General features: G+C 37.7%; 1 protein-coding gene across 2 annotated transcripts in view; it reads right to left on the bottom strand.

Annotated features, from left to right (window-relative positions):
* EYA4 (EYA transcriptional coactivator and phosphatase 4) overlaps positions 1 to 20,594 on the bottom strand; it is a 121,566-nt gene that overhangs the window by 58,438 nt on the left and 42,534 nt on the right. Inside the window, exon 4 of one of the 2 annotated variants that reach the window (XM_075864308.1) lies at positions 9,545 to 9,637. The exons of the other annotated variant lie outside the window; for it this stretch is intronic. Coding sequence (XP_075720423.1) covers positions 9,545 to 9,637 — 93 coding nt within the window. The remainder of the gene's footprint in view (positions 1 to 9,544; positions 9,638 to 20,594) is intronic. 2 annotated transcript variants of the gene reach the window in all.

A 20,594-nucleotide genomic window follows, 5' to 3' on the forward strand; every position in this document is an offset into this window, starting at 1 on the left:
TTTTTTTTCTATCCGCCCCCCAAAAAAAGTTTATAAAAGTTCATCAATAAATTCTATGTACCCCAAAATGGTGCTATTAAAAATTGCAACTTGTCCCGCAAAAAACAAGACCTTATACAGCTATGTTGACACAAAATTAAAAAAGTTATAGCTCTTTGAATGAGACGATGGAAAAACGTAAAAAATAGCTCGGCGATTAAGGTCTAAAATAGGCTGGTCATTAAGGGGTTAATAGGTGAAATGCTGGTGACAGGTTCCCTTTAAGTAAAATAAACCGTGATTTAGCAGATCAGGCCACTATCTTCCATTGTTCGATGGTCCAGTTCTGATCCTTACGTGTCCATTTAAGGTGCTTTTTCAGTGGTGGACAGGGGTCACCATGTGCATTCTAACCAGACTACGGCTATGCAGCCCCAGACAGACGCATGAAGCTGCAATTCCCTGTGTGTACTGACACTGTTCTATCATAGCCAGCATTAACTTTTTTAGCAATCTGGGCTACAGTCGCTCTTCTGTGATATTGGACCAGGCTAGCTTTTGCTCCCCACGCACATCAATGAAACTTGGGGGCTCATGGCCCAGTCACTGGTCCACCAGTTGTCCTTCCTTAGACCACTGTTGGTACTACCCACTGCATACCAGGAAAAACTAGCCATCACAATTTAACCCGTGCCAAAGTCGCTCAGATCCTTACGCTTGCCCATTTTTGCTGCTTCCAATACATCAACTTCAAGAAATGACAGTTCACTTGTTGTGTAATATATTTACCCCCCTTGGCAGGTGTCATTGTAACAAGATAATTAATGTTATGGCTGAACAGTCTGTGTTTTTATATATGGATATTACTGTGAATAGTGATTTGAGTCTAGTGTCACATAAAAACAAAACACTGTACCAGACAGAAATCAAAACAGAATTCATTGCAACTTCAAGAATTCATATCTCAGCATAAGGCCTCATACACATAGATGTAATATGCGTATAGTTGTATGTAGCCATAAAGGGACAACCATAGACTTTTATGTGCCCTACGGTACCTCCATATAGGCTTACAGAGGTTTGTCTGTTGGATTCCTTATAAATCCGACAGAAAACTAGAATTGTGTCATGCTCCATCAGATGCCATATTAGGGAAGAATTCTCCTCTAGAACCAGGCTTCAAGATACAACCTCTGCATGACATATCAAACAAGGCCACTAACTTCCGTTTATGGGTCGTTGTTTTTTTTTTTTTATCACAGATAGTAAAGAAATGTTATTGACAAATTTAAAAACGAAAAATGAAATATACAGCTGATAAGTACTATATACAGTGCAAACCAAAAGTTCCAGAACACCCTCATAACTTTTGAACGGCTCGAGGTAGGGGGTTGAAATTTGGTGGGATTTAATGGGGTCATAAAATCTACCAGTTAAAGCCGAAAAAACCACCCCCACCCCTTGGGGGTGGTGGGGTGGACGGTGGCAGCAAAATCTTAAATGGGGGGGTCGAGTAGGGGCTCCTTTGAAAGTTCTTTTCAATATACGAAAACAATGCCACAATCGATTTTGAGCTAGGATTTTTCGCTGAGATATTTAACGTTAAAGTTATCATCTTCATTATCGGCTACCGGTACCGCGCGGGTAAAATCCTAAATGTGGGTGGGCTCATGTGTGTGTGTGTGTGAGCTTGGGAATGTCACATCAAGGTGACTTTAAACTACGTATTATTACAATCGGCCTCGGGGATACAAAATGGACCTTGTCTACGATTGTAACATGATTTCATGTGCACACATTTCGGTAGTGGCTTGTGAATTTCATAGAGCGATAATTTGGAGAGTAATTTTCATTTTTTTACATTTCTATTGTCATATCACAAAACGCATTTGACAGAAACGGAAAGGATCACTTTATTGATGATGAGAGGGTATCGTGAAGAAAAAATAAGATCCTATCGAGAAGTAGCAGCTTTATTCAATGCCACTTATCCTATCCGTGATCCAATTTCATTGTCAAATGTTAAAAGAACTGTTTATCGTTTCGAAATAACCGGTTCAATTAAAGACACACCAAGATTTGGAAGACCCAAACATGCTAGTAATGATGAAAAATCTTTAGATGTTCTGCTCACTGTACATGATAATTGTAAAGGATCTGTCAGACACAGCTTCTGTGCCGACGCCCGTGGTTAATCAGTCTGCACCTGCTCCTAGGTCTGATAGAGTGACTCGATCTGCTACCACTCAGGCTGGTAGGCTCAGGAGTGGGAGAATCTATCACAGCCTGGCCAGATGGTTCTAGCTAAAGCCCTCGGCCTATTTATACCTTCATTTCCTGCTTGTCTTTGCCTGTGATTCTTTCCTGTTTCCTGGCTCTGCTGCTCCTGCTATTATTATTGACCTTGCTTCATTTTGACCCTGAATGCGCTCCTGCTCTGCGTTTGCAAGTAGGCATGGACTGAGTGGCGGGTAGATTAGGGCTCACCTGTCTGTCTTCCTACCCTGTCATTACAATAATCCTCATAAATCTGTCTCGAGTGGAGCAAAATAAAATGATATCAGCGCCACATCAGTCCGTCGAATTTTGAAGAGGCATCATTATCATCCGTATAAAATACGTCTGGTTCAGGAGCTATCCGAAGATGATTATGGCAGAAGAGTGGAATTTTGAGATACAATGATGACACCATTTGATAATAGTCATCAGATTTTCAACTGGACCTGTTTTTCGGATGAAGCTACGTTTGAACTAAACGGTTCTGTAAATCGACAGAACATGAGGTATTGGGCAGACGAAAATCCACATTGGACGAGAGACAGTCATACCCAGTGTCCTCAGAAGGTTAACGTTTTGGCGGGAATATTGCTCAATCATATTGTAGGACCGTTTTTCATTGAAGGAAACATAAATGCAGAAAATTACTGCAATTTTCTAAGAAGCAATATTTAGTATCAGCAGGAAAGAGCTCCGGCTCATTTTTCTCTGCAAGCTTGAAATCTTCTGAAGAGGCCCGATAGAATAGCCACCGAGATCACCAGATCTATCCCCATTAGACTTTTCTTACTGGGGGTATTTAAAAAGTAAAGTCTATGAGACTAGGATCGCAAACTTAGACGAGTTGTGGGAAAGAATAGTGAACATTTCGAATTCAATAACACCAGATGTTACAAATAATGTTATCGACACGTTTTACATTCGCTTAGGACACTGTCAAGTTGTTGAAGGACATCAGTTCAAACATTTGATTTAATACAGTAATTGTTATGTTTGTACTAATACACATAATACATGTCCTCGGTATTGCTTTGGTTGGCTGGACAACACACACACACAGACACACACACACAGCGCAGAGAGGGTTTGGAGTCGTTAAATACCAGAGGAACGATGAACCCCGGTGCCAAATGAGCCCCCACTCGACCCCCCGTGCCATTTAAGATTTTGTGTCCCCCGCCCAACCCACTGCACCCAAGGGGGTGGGGGTGTTTTTTTTCGGCGTTAACTGGTAGATTTTGTGGCCCCACTAAATCCCACCAGATTTAAACTTTTGGTGGGCACTGTATATCAATATCTCTCTATCTATCTATCTATCTATATATATATATATATATATATATATATATATATATATATATATATATATATATATATATATATATCAGAATATTAAAATAGACACAGTTTCAGAATTTGCTGTGAACTGCAGAATGATGATAATTGTAATCACAAGCTGAACAAACTTCTCCAGCTGAAAAAAAAAATACACATCTATTTTTTATTATGGCCCTTCCAAAACGTCCCTATTTTTACAGTCTGCCCATGACAGTGGCAACCCTGACAGCAAGAAGGGACAATGATGTGTACATTGACTACATCAGTAGCAGCAGCCAAAAGTATGCAACCCTTTTAAGTAAGTTGCAATTATTTTCAGCCTTTAAATGATATTGTAAAGATGTAACTAATGGTCAGAATATATAACCATGAGTTGTTTAACACTATCAATAAAAAAAAAGTCCCAAACAGTGTTTAAATCGCAGCCATGGTTTAACTGATGCAGAAAAGAGTATTTGGTAAGTCTTTCGTTTTCTCTACAAAGGATGACACTTGCCACCACTGAAATATAGTAAAGAGCAACTTATCATGCTGGGCTATTCTTCTTTACTAAGATACTAGAACCCAGCAGCATATCCAATCATTTTATCAACTGACCACTATGGCAAACATGCAGCATATATGATGCACAAAAGCCACAAGTTATGGAAAGCACTTGCTAAAAAAATTACTATATTTTACAGTTTGAACGTAGACTAAAAAACCCACTTCTACAACACATAAATATAGTTAAAAATACGGCTGAAAAAACGGAAGCTGAACACCTCCAAAATATCTATCCATTGATTTCAATGGGAAAAATGGCATTTCGTTCCGATGGGGAATTTTTTTACAGCTCCAAAAACATCTGTAAAAAAAAGCATCAAAAAACGTTTGATGCTTTAAAAACAGCTTAAAATCAGAGGCTGTTTTCCTTGAAAACAGCTCCGTATTTTACAGCTGTTTTTTGATTAGCGTGTGAATATAGCTGTAGGGTGTTTTTACATGGGCCGGTAGTGTGGCATTTTTGTGCCAAATGTCATGGAAATTCAGGATGCAAAGCGCATGATTTTGCTGCACAATTTTTTACCACACGGCACCATACCAGCCCATTTAAATACACCCATATATGTTATCTAATAGTTATTTACGTTATTATATTACAATTAAGTGTTTAACTTATTTATTTTAGTCATTTATATACATTACACAACTCCCTCATGATAGGAAAAGAATTTAAGAAAAACAATAATTTAATCGGACATTTACCAGTTGAGAATTAGTGGAAATTCTGTCCTTCAGGGAAGAACTCTATTCTCTGGAAAAAGCAGACATTGCTAACAACTTATATCTCTACAAGAGTCATTTTTACTAGAAACCATCACTTATTGCATTACAGCTGGTAAGTATGTTTGTTATTTTTTTATGTTTCCCGGAATTGACCAATCTATAAAATGCACATAGGTAGACAAAGTTATACGTACACAGAGCTGTATTAATTTCCCTACTGCCTTGAAGATCTATGAGATACATTTCAGTAAGTCTTATCACTGTTCAGTTTACTTTAAAATTGTTTTGGGTACCATTAGAAGAAAAGCCAATGGCTACTCCTCCATAATATATATCACAGACTCCCTATTAACAAGTAAGCTTATGAAGTAAACATAATATATGAAAAAAGTATGAAGTAATATCAATTAAATTATAGCTATAAAATGGAGAAGACTACAGTATTTCTTTACACTGCCATTACTGTCTTGATGAGTTCTATACAGTCAGGGAGATATAGCAAAACTGGTGCAAAGAAGAGGTGAAGTAGTTGAACTTAGCAACCTACTCTTATTTTTTAAAGGTTTTTTGGAAAATTAAAGCATTGACTTGATTGGTTGCAATGGATAATTACTTAACTTTTCCTTTGCACCAGTTTTGATACACCCCCCCATTGATCTTTGTATAAATAAAATAGTATATGATATTTAGTATTTTAGTATGTGTGAAGTTATCGTGGGTTTTGAATGATAACACCAGCTCAGAATATACCAATTTTGTATTTGTAACATCAGGTATAGTGTCTACTACGTGTACAATCTTAAAAATATAAGTTAGATTGTGTTATGTGAATTTTATAAAAATAATTGCTTTACCCTTTCGAACCAATGGGAGTCATCATTCGTGTTTGATATGGCTCATCACTCTATCTCTCTATGTGCCTTAAAAGTCAACCCCTTAAAAACAAACCTGTCATGTTGGACATGCTGCTCTATCTTAGTAGATTTACATGTATATATAGTTTTGTGGAAAATGATTCAATATGACCTATCATTTAGGGTGCCCATACACATATAGGTAATGTGCCATTCGGCCAAGAATGGATGGCGTGGTAAAACTGCATGTGGTGGTTCTATGAATTGCCATGGTAATTCAATTTGGTTTTTGAACGCGTGGCTTGTACAGGTGACACACATGGTTTTAATCTGTTTCAGTTGCACAGCCAAAAACAGCATGGAAAACTAAGGTAATTCATGGCACATCATCACCATGGGCACCCAAAAGGGCTTATTCACATGGTGTGGTCAAAATGCGGTTTATAGATGCAATTACTGCAAAATTGCAACAAAACGCCATGGTCCTTGCAAATTTGACAGTATGTGTGGAAACAAACCACGATTTGTTGGCAACATATGAGCAAGCATTTAGTGATTTAAATCCCTCCAAACTCTGCTTATGAGATCACTATGCTATCTCACTCAATGATTGACAGTCCTCTTTGCGTGAGTGTGCATATAGAGATTGCTGTCAATCACTAGGACCAACCCAGGACTGATATGTGATTGGACAGCATAAAAATGGGTAGTAACACACACCATTGACTAACGGAATAGTAACACCCAGTTGATAGTTTATTCACACATTTCCAAAAGTAATAACAGAGGAACGGAACAATGCAAAGTTCTAAGAAAAGAGTATAACAGTATTGCTATTTTATTGGGAATGAATTTACTCAAGCAGATAAGTTATACTGAATTTATTTCCAAATAACTAAATAGAAATCTGCTCAGCTCCTCTTGATATAACATTTTCCCTGCTAAATAAAGCACATGTTCAATTTAATGGCAGAACAGGTCTCCAAATGTAATGGCGGGAGCTAAAAAGGGGTTGCCTTTTTGAGTAACATTTTGTGTCTCTTAGAGCGCTTGTCATTTTCAAAGTAAATGTTCTAGCCTTCGAAGAGGACCCTGGGATAGGAGTTTAATTTTGGCACTATCATGATGGCCCAATTAAAGTCTTTTTAGTATTTATATAATACTGTATATATATATATATATATATATATATATATATATAAATAAATAAATATTTTTTTATACCAATAACTCCATCATTATAATGGTTGTCTATAGTTTCCAATGGTTATATATATATATATATATATATATATATATATATATATATATATATTTTTTTTTTTATATATACAGTGAAGGAAATAAGTATTTGATCCCTTGCTGATTTTGTAATTTTGCCCACTGTCAAAGGCATGAACAGTCTAGAATTTTTAGGCTAGGTTAATTTTACCAGTGAGAGATAGATTATATTTAAAAAAAAAACAGAAAATCACATTGTCAAAATTATATATATTTATTTGCATTGTGCACAGAGAAATAAGTATTTGATCCCTTTGGCAAACAAGACTTAATACTTGGTGGCAAAACCCTTGTTGGCAAGCACAGCAGTCAGACGGTTTTTGTAGTTGATGATGAGGTTTGCACACATGTTAGATGGAATTTTGGCCTCAGCTCCCTCCATAAATTTTCGATGGGATTAAGGTCTAGAGACTGACTAGGCCACTCCATGACCTTAATGTGCTTCTTTTTGAGCCACTCCTTTGTTGCCTTAGCTGTATGTTTCGGGTCATTGTCGTGCTGGAAGACCCAGCCACGAGCCATTTTTAATGTCCTGGTGGAGGGAAGGAGGTTGTCACTCAGGATTTGACGGTACATGGCTCCATCCATTCTCCCATTGATGCGGTGAAGTAGTCCTGTGCCCTTAGCAGAGAAACACCCCCAAAACATAATGTTTCCACCTCCATGCTTGACAGTGGGGACGGTGTTCTTTGGGTCATAGGCAGCATTTCTCTTCCTCCAAACACGGCGAGTTGAGTTAATGCCAAAGAGCTCAATTTTAGTCTCATCTGACCACATCACCTTCTCCCAATCACTCTTAAAATCATCCAGATGTTCATTTTCAAACTTCAGACGGGCCTGTACATGTGCCTTCTTGAGCAGGGGGACCTTGCGGGCACTGCAGGATTTTAATCCATTACGGCGTAATGTGTTACCAATGGTTTTCTTGGTGACTGTGGTCCCAGCTGCCTTGAGATCAATAACAAGTTCCCCCCGTGTAGTTTTCGGCTGAGCTCTCACCTTCCTCAGGATCAAGGATACCCCACGAGGTGAGATTTTACATGGAGCACCAGATCGATGTCGATTGACAGTCATTTTGTATGTCTTCCATTTTCCTACTATTGAACCAACAGTAGTCTCCTTCTCACCCAGCGTCTTACTTATGGTTTTGTAGCCCATTCCAGCCTTGTGCAGGTCTATGATCTTGTCCCTGATATCCTTAGAAAGCTCTTTGGTCTTGCCCATGTTGTAGAGGTTAGAGTCAGACTGATTAATTGAGTCTGTGGACAGGAGTCTTTTATACAGGTGACCATTTAAGACAGCTGTCTTAATGCAGGCACCAAGTTGATTTGGAGCGTGTAACTGGTCTGGAGGAGGCTGAACTCTTAATGGTTGGTAGGGGATCAAATACTTATCTCTCTGTGCACAATGCAAATAAATATATATAATTTTGACTATATGAATTTTTATTTTATTTTTTATATAATCTATCTCTCACTGGTAAAATTAACCTAGCCTAAAAATTCTAGACTGTTCATGACTTTGACAGTGGGCAAACTTACAAAATCAGCAAGGGGTCAAATATTTATTTCCTTCACTGTATATATATATATATATATATATATATATATATATATATATATATATATATATAAAGAAAGAAAATTTGCAGCACTCCAATGTGAAAAAAGTGATGGTTTATTCAATCCAAGAAAAACAGCAATGTTTCAATCCTACAATAGGATCTTTATCAAGCCTTGAGGCTTGATAAAGATCCTATTGTAGGATTGAAACGTTGCTGTTGTTCTTGGATTGAATAAACCACCACTTTTTTCACATTGGAGTGCTGCAAATTTTCTTTCTTTATATACTACTACACGTCCGAGGATCGGGACGTTTTGCTGGGCACCTGATCGATTCTGTGTGAGTGCTGCTGCTTTCTTGTTTGCTATATATATATATAGATAGATCTAGATCTATCTATCTATCTATCTATCTATCTATCTATCTATCTATCTATCTATCTATCTATCTATCTATCTATCTATCTATATATATATATATAGTTAGATATAGATATATATAGACATATATATATATATATACATATATATATATATATATATATATATATATATATATATATATATATAAAATCTGTTTAGTTACTGATGATGCATTTCCATATAATAGATCACATTGGCATGCTGTAAATTTGATATAGATAATATCATTGTCCCCAGCTATAAAGAGATCACAAGCCTTGAATTAATATTCAACAAAATGCATTACAATTACATGTGTCTAATGACAACTGCAAGAGCCACAGACTGAAGGCCGTGCATTTGCTAAATCTCATGTTCCCTGCAATGTCTTTACTGTTAAAGAAAATTTATGCTTGATAACTAATTGCAGGCATGAAATGTTGGACCTATTCCACTTTGAAACTTTCACAAAATTTAACAAGGCTGTTGCCAGACTTGAAATTTCAGAGGATGTGTGTATTAGTCTGGATTACACATTTTCTGCTTCTTTAGTGTGTGTAATATGTCATCAGATTGCTTTACCTGACCCCGTAAAAGTGTCAAGCGATCCATCTCCAGTTGTTGTGGTGGTTTCATTGCTGTTCATTGGCTCTGTTTTGACTGCAAGAAGAGACACTACATAGAAGAATAAGCAGAGATAAGTTTTTCTTTTCTAAATTTTCAATTTAGGCCTCATGTCCATCTTTAACTAGAAACAGCCAAAACTCCATTCTCATGCAGTAGAAAGATTAGGAAATTTGGGAAGTATAGCAAGTAATAAAGGCTTATAAAATTAGACATGCCATAAGAAATGCTTTATAATGGAACCTGGTAATTTTATAATTGAGCAGTGAACAACAATTCAAGGCTTGGAAAATGGAGGCTTTTGTGACTAAATGTTTTAATAGAACGGAGTCACAATTAGAAATGTGTTTTGATTGATCGAAGCTCAGTAAAGCCATCCATAGACATTCTATTGTCATGTATTTATATGGAATTTAATTTGAGGTCCCGTCTGTCTCTCTGGATCACACTGCAATGCCGAGGGGTGCCCTGGTTTCCTAGACAATACTTTCCTATTTCTATAGGGTTGTCCTAACCTGGCACGAGTGAGAGATGATGGCCTCTGGTCACCTACTGTAGGTGATGTGATAACAGGTGCTCAGGTTCCTATGGGCTGATAACATTCCTTTTAGCACATGTAGACATGTGAATATTATTTCTGCTATATACTGTAGAATAACATAGGGTGCTACGTTATTCACATGGAACACATTTGCAAATATTTTTTGTATACAACTATGAGTACAAAACACTTAGAAACATGGTATGAAATGGGCATGTCTTAGTTCGAAGTTATTTAAAACTTTTATTTGCACCTTAAAGTGTAGCTAAACGTTTGACAAACTACTGACATGTCATAGTGACATGTCAGAAGTTTAGATTGGTGGGGGTCCGAGAACGGAGACCCCCACCAATCGCTAGAACGAAGCAGCTGAAGTGCTCGTGTGAGCGCTTAGCCACTTCGTGTCTGTTCGGCTATTTCCGGAAATAAATGTATCGTGTACGGACTCAATAGATAGCCTATGAGTCCGTGCACTGATACATCGGCTTTCCAGAAAAAGCCGAACAGAAACGAAGCAGCTGAGCGCTCACACGAACGCTTCAGCTGCTTCGTTCTAGCGATTGGTGGGGGTCTCGGTGCTCGGACCCCCACCAATCCAAACTTCTGACATGTCTCTATGACATGTCAGAAGTTTGTCAAATGTTTAGCTACACTTTAATTTTATTATTATTTATATGTGACCAGATGTACATTATTACTACCTTTTTAAACATATATTGATTTATGTAAATGAGCCTTGCACAGAAAATGATTGAAGAAGGCACCATTTGATTTATTAGTTGCTGTTCCTTCCCTTGTTTTTCTCAACTTATGGGGCATTTATATAAACTATATTTTGGATCTATTCCAAATGAGGATATGCTAAAATTCCTTGGTGATGCATTACTATATACTCTATGTGCTTACCAGATCAAACTGTGTTCCCCTGCAGGCTAGATGAGGAAACACTTCAGGATTCTATTGTGATTATAATATTTTGGAAATGGGGTGTCTCATGTGCCGAGAATTCCATCCACTTTAATGTATCACGAGGCCTGCACTATGGTTCTATTCTAGAAAAGCTCTTTACATTCAAGTTTATCTTGACTCTGATAACTTGCTACAGTGTGATATCACACAGCAAAAGCCATTGAAAAGTCATTGAAAAAGTCAAGCTAAAGTTTGTTGCCACTGTGTATTTAATGCGTTAAGAGTCAAGGTAAACATCTGTACAGTACAGTATTTGCCTAAAGGCCAACTCTTTGTGAAGCTTGAGTACGATCCTTGTGCTATATAGCAATCACAACCTTATCAGAGACCTAGCCATCTATCTTGTAGGACCTACATTCTGGTATCTATCTATCTATCTATCTATCTATCTATCTATCTATCTATCTATCTATCTATCTATCTATCTATGCCAGCATAAAAAAAGTATGTTAAACATATGCAAATTATAATTATAAAGTTAAACAATCAGTTAAAGATATTATATGTAGACTAATCTAGTCTGATTGTCCCTTGGGATCAGGAATGAAATGTTTCCTTTTTAGGGTAGATTGGCTCATGCCTTATGTTTTTTTTTTTTACTTTTACTGGATTACTGGATTTACTCTTATTTCTTCCCTTTATCCACATCCTTTCCCTTCTCCTGGTTGAACTTGATAGACATGTGTTTTTTCAACAATACCAACGGTGCTAACTATGTAAAGGTCTTGTAAATAAAGTTTGAAATGTATAATATTATATTGAACTGGTAGTCTATATTCTGATGTTATAGTTATAGTTATAGTCTATATATTTTCATTGTCTCCAATGCCAATAAATGAAGGAAACATCTTAAGATAACTAATACTGCCCTTGGGAATCAAACATATTACATATTGATTTAACTTTTACTATGCTCTTTTTATGTATTTCTGTGACTGCAATTGAATGTTCTGCCATTCATATATAAGCCTTCTACCATAAGAACACAGCAGGGTTTCTAGTTTATCTTAACTGAAATGGAGCTATAAAATTGAGGAACATCTAAAGGCACCAAAACATCTAAATTTAGAACAGATTTCTTTTTATTCTAAATGCACTCAAATCATCTACATTTCCCCGAGAAACACTACAGCCCATTATAATATATATATATTTTAAACTTTATTTAACTCAAAATTTCTGGGAAAAGAAATAAAGATATTGTATAGATGCACGTACATATATGATCAATAAAATATACAGACATTTCAAATATCAGCCAAAGTATACATAATAAGCATCAGACAATTAGTTAAATTCACAGTTACCAGATCCCAACTAAGACCATTCACGGTACCCTACTACTGTTCGCAAGCTGAGAGCATAGTGACTTCGGAGAGAATAGTGTCATTGGAGAGGAACACCAAGAGGTTTTTATTTGTGGGCACCCTCTATTTTCATATACAATGTGCTCATTTGGGATGGCCTTGTTAATGAGTTTTTTCCATTGGGTTCTCAAGGGGGATCTATCCCTGATCCATCTCATGGCTATAGCTTTTATCACATAGAATAGAGATCTCCTCAGGAATATATTTGTGTCTGATGGGGCCAGGTAGATTCATTTAGCAAGCACAAACCTGAGGAGTTCAGGGTATAGTAGACAAAGTAATAGTAGATAATACATTAATGACCTCTTCCCAGAAAGCCTAAACATAGGAGCAGTGCCATGTGGCAAAAATCGGCCTCCTCCCTTGCGCATCAATGCCATTGATAATGTGACAACTTCCCCATCTTTTGCAAACATTTCAGTGTCAAGTAACATCGATGTAGAAAATACATCTGTATTATACTATGGTATACGACGAGTGACACAAATAATGGAGACTCTGAAGCATCCTTCCAGTCGGTTAGCTGTGGAATTTGTCTATACCACCTACTACCTATTGCAAGTTGCGTAGAGACAATCTTGGCAACCAAGAGATAGGTTTAAAGGGCGGAGATCAAACCACGGTCTTTGGACAGTGTACATCACAAACAGACTGTACTGAGATATGGCTGTACCCGTGGTAGAGTATTGATTTTGAAGGGCATGTCTCAATTGCAAATACCTGTAAAACGAGGCTCTAGGGAGATCATAGCGTTCTTGTAGCTGTGTAAAAGAGCAGACAGTATTAGACTGGCAAATATCCACCAGGGTTAAGATCCCTCGTGATAGCCAATAGGTGAAATCGGGTAGAGAGATTAAGAGGGGGAACATGGTTTTATGCCATAGAGGTGATGTATTTTTGGAAATCAGTTTATTGTTAGATATTCTTCGCCTCCTTTCTCACCTGAACTGCTAATTTATGCAATAAAAGAAGTTTGTGAGGGTATAGAGATGGTTGTTTGAGGACCGGCCATAATATAGGGAAACGTAAGTGAAATGCCAAGTAATACTCATCATTAGTTATTTGGTAGTGTCCACCCTTTTTTTAAATACCAACGTTGGCCAGAAAAAAAGTACAAATAAAAATCAGGGAGAGCCATTAAATCATGTGTTTTAGGCCTCTGCAAGTATGCTTATCTTTTGATTTGTTGGGATCCGTCGTTATATAAATACCAAAATATTTAAAGTTATCTGGAACCGGCAAGTTATGCAAAGTGTCAGGTAAATTAAAGCTTCAGAAAGGCAACAAAGCAGACTTATCCCAATTCATTTTGTGTCCAGAGAAGGACCCTATTTTCTAAAGCAGGTGTGTGACTCTGGGCAGGGTCTCTTCAATGTTTGACATATATAGAATTAAATTGTGTGCGTTGAGACCAATTCCATCCTCCCTCGTCCCCAGTGTTACTCCTTCAGGTGCATCATCTTGTCGGATGCGGATGGCTAGCGGTTCTACTGCAAGTGATTATAGGTGAAAAGGGGCACCTCTGGTGCATCTCCCTGCCAGGATTAAAAAAGGATGAGCAAAACCATTAAGTAGTATACTTGAGCATAGGTAATGATAGAGAATGGAAACCTAATATGTACATTTAGATTCAAACCCAAATCTTTGCATGACTGACAACAAATAAGGCCATTTTACAGAGTTGAATGCCTTGGCCATGTCCAGCAAGGCTAAGGCCCTCTCCGTGTGCCTCGCTACCCCCACCTGAGATACTACTTGCACCCGTATAATTATACATATCTAATGTACTTTTTCCAGGCATTAATACAATGTGGTCCAGGTGAATGACGCTGAGAATCACCATTTATTGAGGTGGTTCACCAAAATTTTAGTATCTTATAATCAGTGTTCAATAGGGAGATTATTCTATATGAACCACACTCCATTGGACTCTAATCAGGCTTCAGAAGACCTATAATTGTAGCCTCATAAGAAGTCTGTCAGGGAGCCCCATTGGAAGGCAGTCTGAAATATATTCAAGAGCGGGGCCTAAAACGCGAAAATATTTATCACATATTTCCAGCGGAAGTACATCAGGGTTTGGCAATTTCCCATTAGCCATGCTATTAATTGCCAATTACATCTCCTCAAGAGAAATGTCCAAATCTTAAAATTGGCTATTGTCAGATGGGGAACGGTGATGTAATTTAAATAAGCTTTAATCACTGAAGTACTTTCCAAAATTTGGCTGTTTTCTAATAGAACCTCCCAACCAACAGAGTGTATCATAAGTAAAGAAGGGAAAACATTTTTTTTTTTAACTATATGCGCACAAAATTAACTAGACTAGTTTCCCAGCTTGAAATATGATTGCAAAGTAAAAAACTGCTTTCTTGTGGCTTTAAAGGTCATGAAGGTTTGAAGGGCAGTTGTACCTGAATGCAGCCACGCTAGTTGTGTCTTCATTGGGATGGGAGGTAGAGCCCGACTCTCTCTTAGTACATTTCTATGCCAAGATATCCTCATATTTGGTTGTTCCTTCTTTATACAAGAAATAGTTCATTTAAAACAACTTAAATAAGCTTGTAGAGTCTCCCAGAGTATACGGGGGACTGTTGGCATGCTGTTTATTTCTGAGATAGATGGTATTTGGTCTGGGGTCCCGGGATCTTCACCCAGTATTTGGTCTAGTAGAGGAAACGGTTAGTTCAGTATAGATTTATGAACTGTTAGAAATAGCCCTACTGACATAGGACACATCAACAAGTGAGATATGGATGGAAATATTTTGCGACACATAATATATGTGCGACAGGTTATTTCTACCCAGTGTATGTCAAGAATATGTCCTATCCTGCGGAGGTATTACACTAGATCTACCTAAGTCTCGGTCATGTGCCATAAAAAGTTTTTAACTGCGATGAACTTGTCACTCTGTTTTTGGAACTGGGCATAGAAATCAGAAAACAGAGGCATTTTCAAACCAGATGCCTTACGTTTTGCATGCCATTTGTAACAGCAGGTCCCGGTACTTCGAGTTGAAAATACAAGCCAGCAATGGCCACAGAGCAGTTCCCGGTGGAGGTATTTTTGGAGGTACATGATATGCTCGCTCTAACGCATTTACAGATGAGAATTCTGCATCAGAAAAAAAATTTTTGAACCAGTTCTCCAAGAAGTTGCTCGAATTCAAGCCTTCAGCCCACTATAGAAGTCCCAGGATACATACATTATTACGCCGGTACGCCATATCATCGCACTTCTGATGCCACATCTAAACCTTCTGTTCTATGGTCGTGAACCTCTCTGGCAAGTGCACATTTTGATCTTCTATTATGGTTTCCATGTCACAAAATCCTCTCTCGCACATTCTTCAAGTAGTGTCGAAGCAGACACCTCCACCTCATCGATCCTGTGGGTGAGGGATATTTTACAGTCTATTTCCGCCTCTAGCAGCTGCTTTGAGACCTGTCATAGTGTTGACTCCATATTAGCTTCTGTGCTTGTTTGACTTTCTGCCATGCAGGACAAGGTAGCAGTAGGCCCTGCACCATTACAGGAGCCTTTGAATTTTTTAGCTACATAGAGTTTATGTTGCCAGTTCATGGCTGCTCGGCGCAGGGTCCTCCCTCTCCCTTAGTGGTAGGTGGAAATTTTGCGGCTGATTTGTAGTCAGGATAATAATATCATGGGTATGTTGCAGGAGCTTCTCTCTAATGTGTGCTGCCATGTTGATGGCTAGCCACACCACCCAAGATGATATTTATGGCTCAAGTGGCAATTTTAGGTTTGATTATATCCAAGAATAACATTTTAAAATATTAAATAACATTGACATCATAGCAAAATTCTACAAATTACTAACGCATCCACAACTGATCATATTAATGGTTCTTCTTTCTTTCTTTTTGCTTGTGCCAACATTTATTTGCGGAAAAGACTTTGTCTTCTTTTCTTCATTTACAACCTCTTTTCACTCTCCCCTGCCTTTTTCCTTCTATCTTCTTTTTCTTTTCTTTTTTCAGAACCAGGATCTGGGCAGGATGACTACAGGGGGATAGACATGGCCCCGGACATCTTGGTTTCCTACATTAACTATTTTTGCTCTGTACCATTTTCTTCACATTGACACGTCAAACTAATACTTTGTGAGCATTTATTTGGGTATAAAAACATACACATTACCCTAATTACCCCATACAACCCTACCTTCATCTATTGTACTTTACACGGTTGTTGATATTACGCTTTTGTTGTTTATATTCTATGCAATACCTTAACCCCTTAATGACCGGGCATGTTTGTACCTTAATGACCAAGCCAGATTTGTCAAATCTGGTATGTCTGACTTTATCAGAGAATAACTCTGTGAAAGTTTTGAATATCCAAGTAATTCTGACATTGTTTTTTCGTCACATGTTGTACTTTATTTTAGTGGTAAAAGTAGACTGATACGATTTGCGGAAATTAATTAAAAAATAGAAAAATGGAAGAAATTTTGTAAAAATTACCATTTTCCCCTATTTTTAACTGCAATATGTCACATATGTACACACATACTGTAAAAAAATTTTAATTAAATATATATTTCTATCTCTTTACTCCATTTTGGCAGCACTTTTGAAAAAAGAAAATAAATTTTCAGCAATTTAGAGGACTTACAAATTGAATAATAATTTTATAAATTTTGAAGTACATTTTGTTTTCCTGCACCAAGCCAGGTTTTCAGAGGCTCATAGGTGTCAGAATGGTGGAAACCCCCACAAATGACCCCATTTAGAAAACTAGACCCCTTAAGGTATTTACCTAAGGGTATAGTAAGTATTTTGACCCCACAGTTTTTTGCTAAATTTAATACATAGCAGGTGAAAAAAAAAAAAATTCACTTTTTTTCATAAAAGTATCAGTTTGAAGACCAATTTCTTTGTAAAGCGACCATGAGAATGAAGAAACACACCACAAAATCTATCACCCTGTTTCTCCTGTTTTCAAAAATACCAACATTGTGGCCCTAATGCGCTGCCTGGACACACGGCAGGACCCAAAAGGAAGGGAGCCACCGGAGGCTTTCAGGACTCATATTTTGCTTGAAAATGTTTTAGGCCCCACTGTACATTTGGAGAGGCTTTGAGCTGCCAGAACGATAGAAACTCCCCATAAACGACCCCATTTAGAAAACTAGACCCAATAACGTAATTATTTAGGTGTATAGTAAGTGTTTTGACCCCACAGTTCTTTGCTAAATTTAATGCATATCAGGTGAAAAAAATAATAATTTCACTTTTTTCATAAAAGTATTAGTTTGAAGACCGATTTCTTTGTAAAGCGAACATGAAAATGAAGAAACACACCCCAAAATCTATCACCCTCTTTCTCCTGTTTTCAAAAATACCCACATTGTGGCCCTAATGCGCTGCCTGGACACACGGCAGGACCCAAAAGGAAGGGAACACCCGGAGGCTTTCAGGACTCATATTTTGCTTGAAAATGTTTTAGACCCCACTGTACATTTGGAGAGGCTTTGAGCTGCCAGAATGATAGAAACTCCCCATAAACGACCCCATTTAGAAAACTAGACCCCATAGGGTATTTATTTAGGGGTATAGTAATTATTTTGACCCCACAGTTCTTTGCTAAATTTAATGCATATCAGGTGAAAAAAATAATAATTTCACTTTTTTCATAAAAGTATTTGTTTGAAGACCGATTTCTTTGTAAAGCGACCATGAAAATGAAGAAACACACCCCAAAATCTATCGCCCTCTTTCTCCTGTTTTCAAAAATACCCACATTGTGGCCCTAATGCATTGTTTGGACACACGGCAGGGCCCCAAAGGAAGGGAACACCCGGAGGCTTTCAGGACTCATATTTTGCTTGAAAATGTTTTAGGCCCCAATGTACATTTGGAGAAGCTTTGAGCTGCCAGAATGATAGAAACTCCACATAAACGACCCCATTTCGAAAACTAGACCCCTTAAGGTATTTATCTAGGGGTATAGTTAGCATTTTGACCACACAGGTTTTTCGCTAAATATATTGAAATTAGTCTGTAAAAATTAAAATGTACTTTTTTTCTGAAACAACATAGAAATTTTTATTATTTACAAGGAATAACGAAGAAAATGTACCCCAACATTTGTAAAGCAATGTCTCCCGATTACGACAATACCCCATATGTGGTAATAAACTGCTGTTTGGACCCACAGCAGGGCTCAGAAGGGAAGGAGCACCATTTGGATTTATGATTTTGCTGGAATGGTTTTCGGTGCCATGTCGCATTTGCAATGCACTGGAGGGACCAAAACAGTGGAAACCCACCAAAAGTGACCCCATTTTGGAAAAACCTTCAAGGAATTTTTCTAGGGGTATAGTGAGCATTTAGACCCCACGGGTCTTTTGCAGAGTTTATTGGAATTAGGGCGCGAAAATTAATATCAACATTTTTTCCACTAAAATGTTGCATTTTTACTCATTTTCACAAGGGATAAAGGAGGAAAAAAACAACCATTTTTTATAAATCAATTTCTCCCGAGTACGGAAATACCCAACATGTTGTCATTCGTTTTTTCATTAGAAATGAATTAACCCTTTCAGGACTGATCCATTTTTTGCTTTCATATTTTAGATTTTCCCTCCCCGCTTTCCAAGAGCCATAACTTTTTTATTTTTCCATCAATAGAGCGGTGTGAGGGCTTATTTCTTGCGGGAGGAGCTGCAGTTTTTATTGGTAACATTTTTTGGTACATAAAAAGTGATTCAAAAGTTGTATTACATTTTTTTTTTTAGAGCGAAGGTCACAACACAAAAAAAAAAGCGATTTTGGCGGTTTCAATTATAACATTTTTTTAAGGTGTTCACTGTACAAATTAAATATTGGTATATTGTAATAGTTCGGACTTTTACGGACGTAGCGATACCAATTTTGTTCATTTTTTTAAATTAATTTAGAAGAAAAATGCGAAAAGGTGTTTTGTTTTTTTAACTTTAAAAAAAAAAATTCTCACTACTAATAACTATAATTCTTCTACACATTTTATTAATCGATCCCCTTAGGGGACTTGATCCAGCGATCATTGGATCACTGGTACAATATACTGCAATACTAATGTATTGCAGTATATTGTTATTCTTACAGGCTTCTGTAACAGAGCGATCGCTGTACCTGTCCGTTAGTACCGAGGGGGCCTGCTGTAATACACAGCCGACACCCGCAGCGTATGGAGCGGGCTCAGCACGTGAGCCGGCTCCATACATCAACCGCCGCATCATGACGGGCAATTAAGTCATGGTGCGCAAAGGGGTTAATGCGCAGCGGATGGTTCAAAGTGAAAATTGCAATTTTCCACTGATATGCCATTTTAGTGCATAATATGTTGTGCCCAGTTTGTGCCACAGAAGACAAATACCTCATAAAACGTTAAGCGGGTTCTCTCGGGTATGGCGACGCCATATGTGTGGGCGCAAACTGCTTGGGCACGCTGCAGGGCTCAGAAGGGAGGGACGCCATTTTGCTTTTGGAGTGCAGATTTTGCTTGGTAGGTTTCTGTCTTGGGTTTCGCTGGTATTTCAGTTTATAATGTGGGGGGCATATGTAATCTGTGCGGGGTACATCAGGGTATAATAAGAGGGTATAATAATGGGGTAAATAAATAATAATCCGCAGATATGTGGCCGGTGTCGCACTGATAAATGGCACCCGATCTTATCCGCTTTTGGACACTCTGCACATTTTGCATCGCCATATTCTGAGAGCCAGAACTTTTTTATTTTTTCACCACCGGAGCCCTGTGAAGGCTTATTTGTTGCGGGACAATCTGTAGTTTTCATTGGTACCATTTTGGGGTACATGCCATTTTTTTTTATCACTTTTTATTCCATTTTTTTGCAATCCTGAGCAAAAAACAGGAATTCTGACACCGTTTTTTAGGTTTTCTTTTTGCGGCGCTCACCGTACGCTATAGGTGACATTTTTACTTTATTCTGCGTGTTTGTACGATTACGGCAATACCAGATGTATATAGGTTTGGTCCTTTTTTTTTGCGTTTGCACAATAAAATGACTTATTTATAAAAAAAAATAATTCTGTGTCACCACCATTCTGAGAGCCGTAATATTTTAATTTTTTAGTCAAAAAAGCTGTGTAAGGGCTTG

This window comes from Rhinoderma darwinii, chromosome 4 (genome assembly GCF_050947455.1).
Source record: "Rhinoderma darwinii isolate aRhiDar2 chromosome 4, aRhiDar2.hap1, whole genome shotgun sequence".
Classification (NCBI taxonomy): domain Eukaryota; kingdom Metazoa; phylum Chordata; class Amphibia; order Anura; family Rhinodermatidae; genus Rhinoderma; species Rhinoderma darwinii.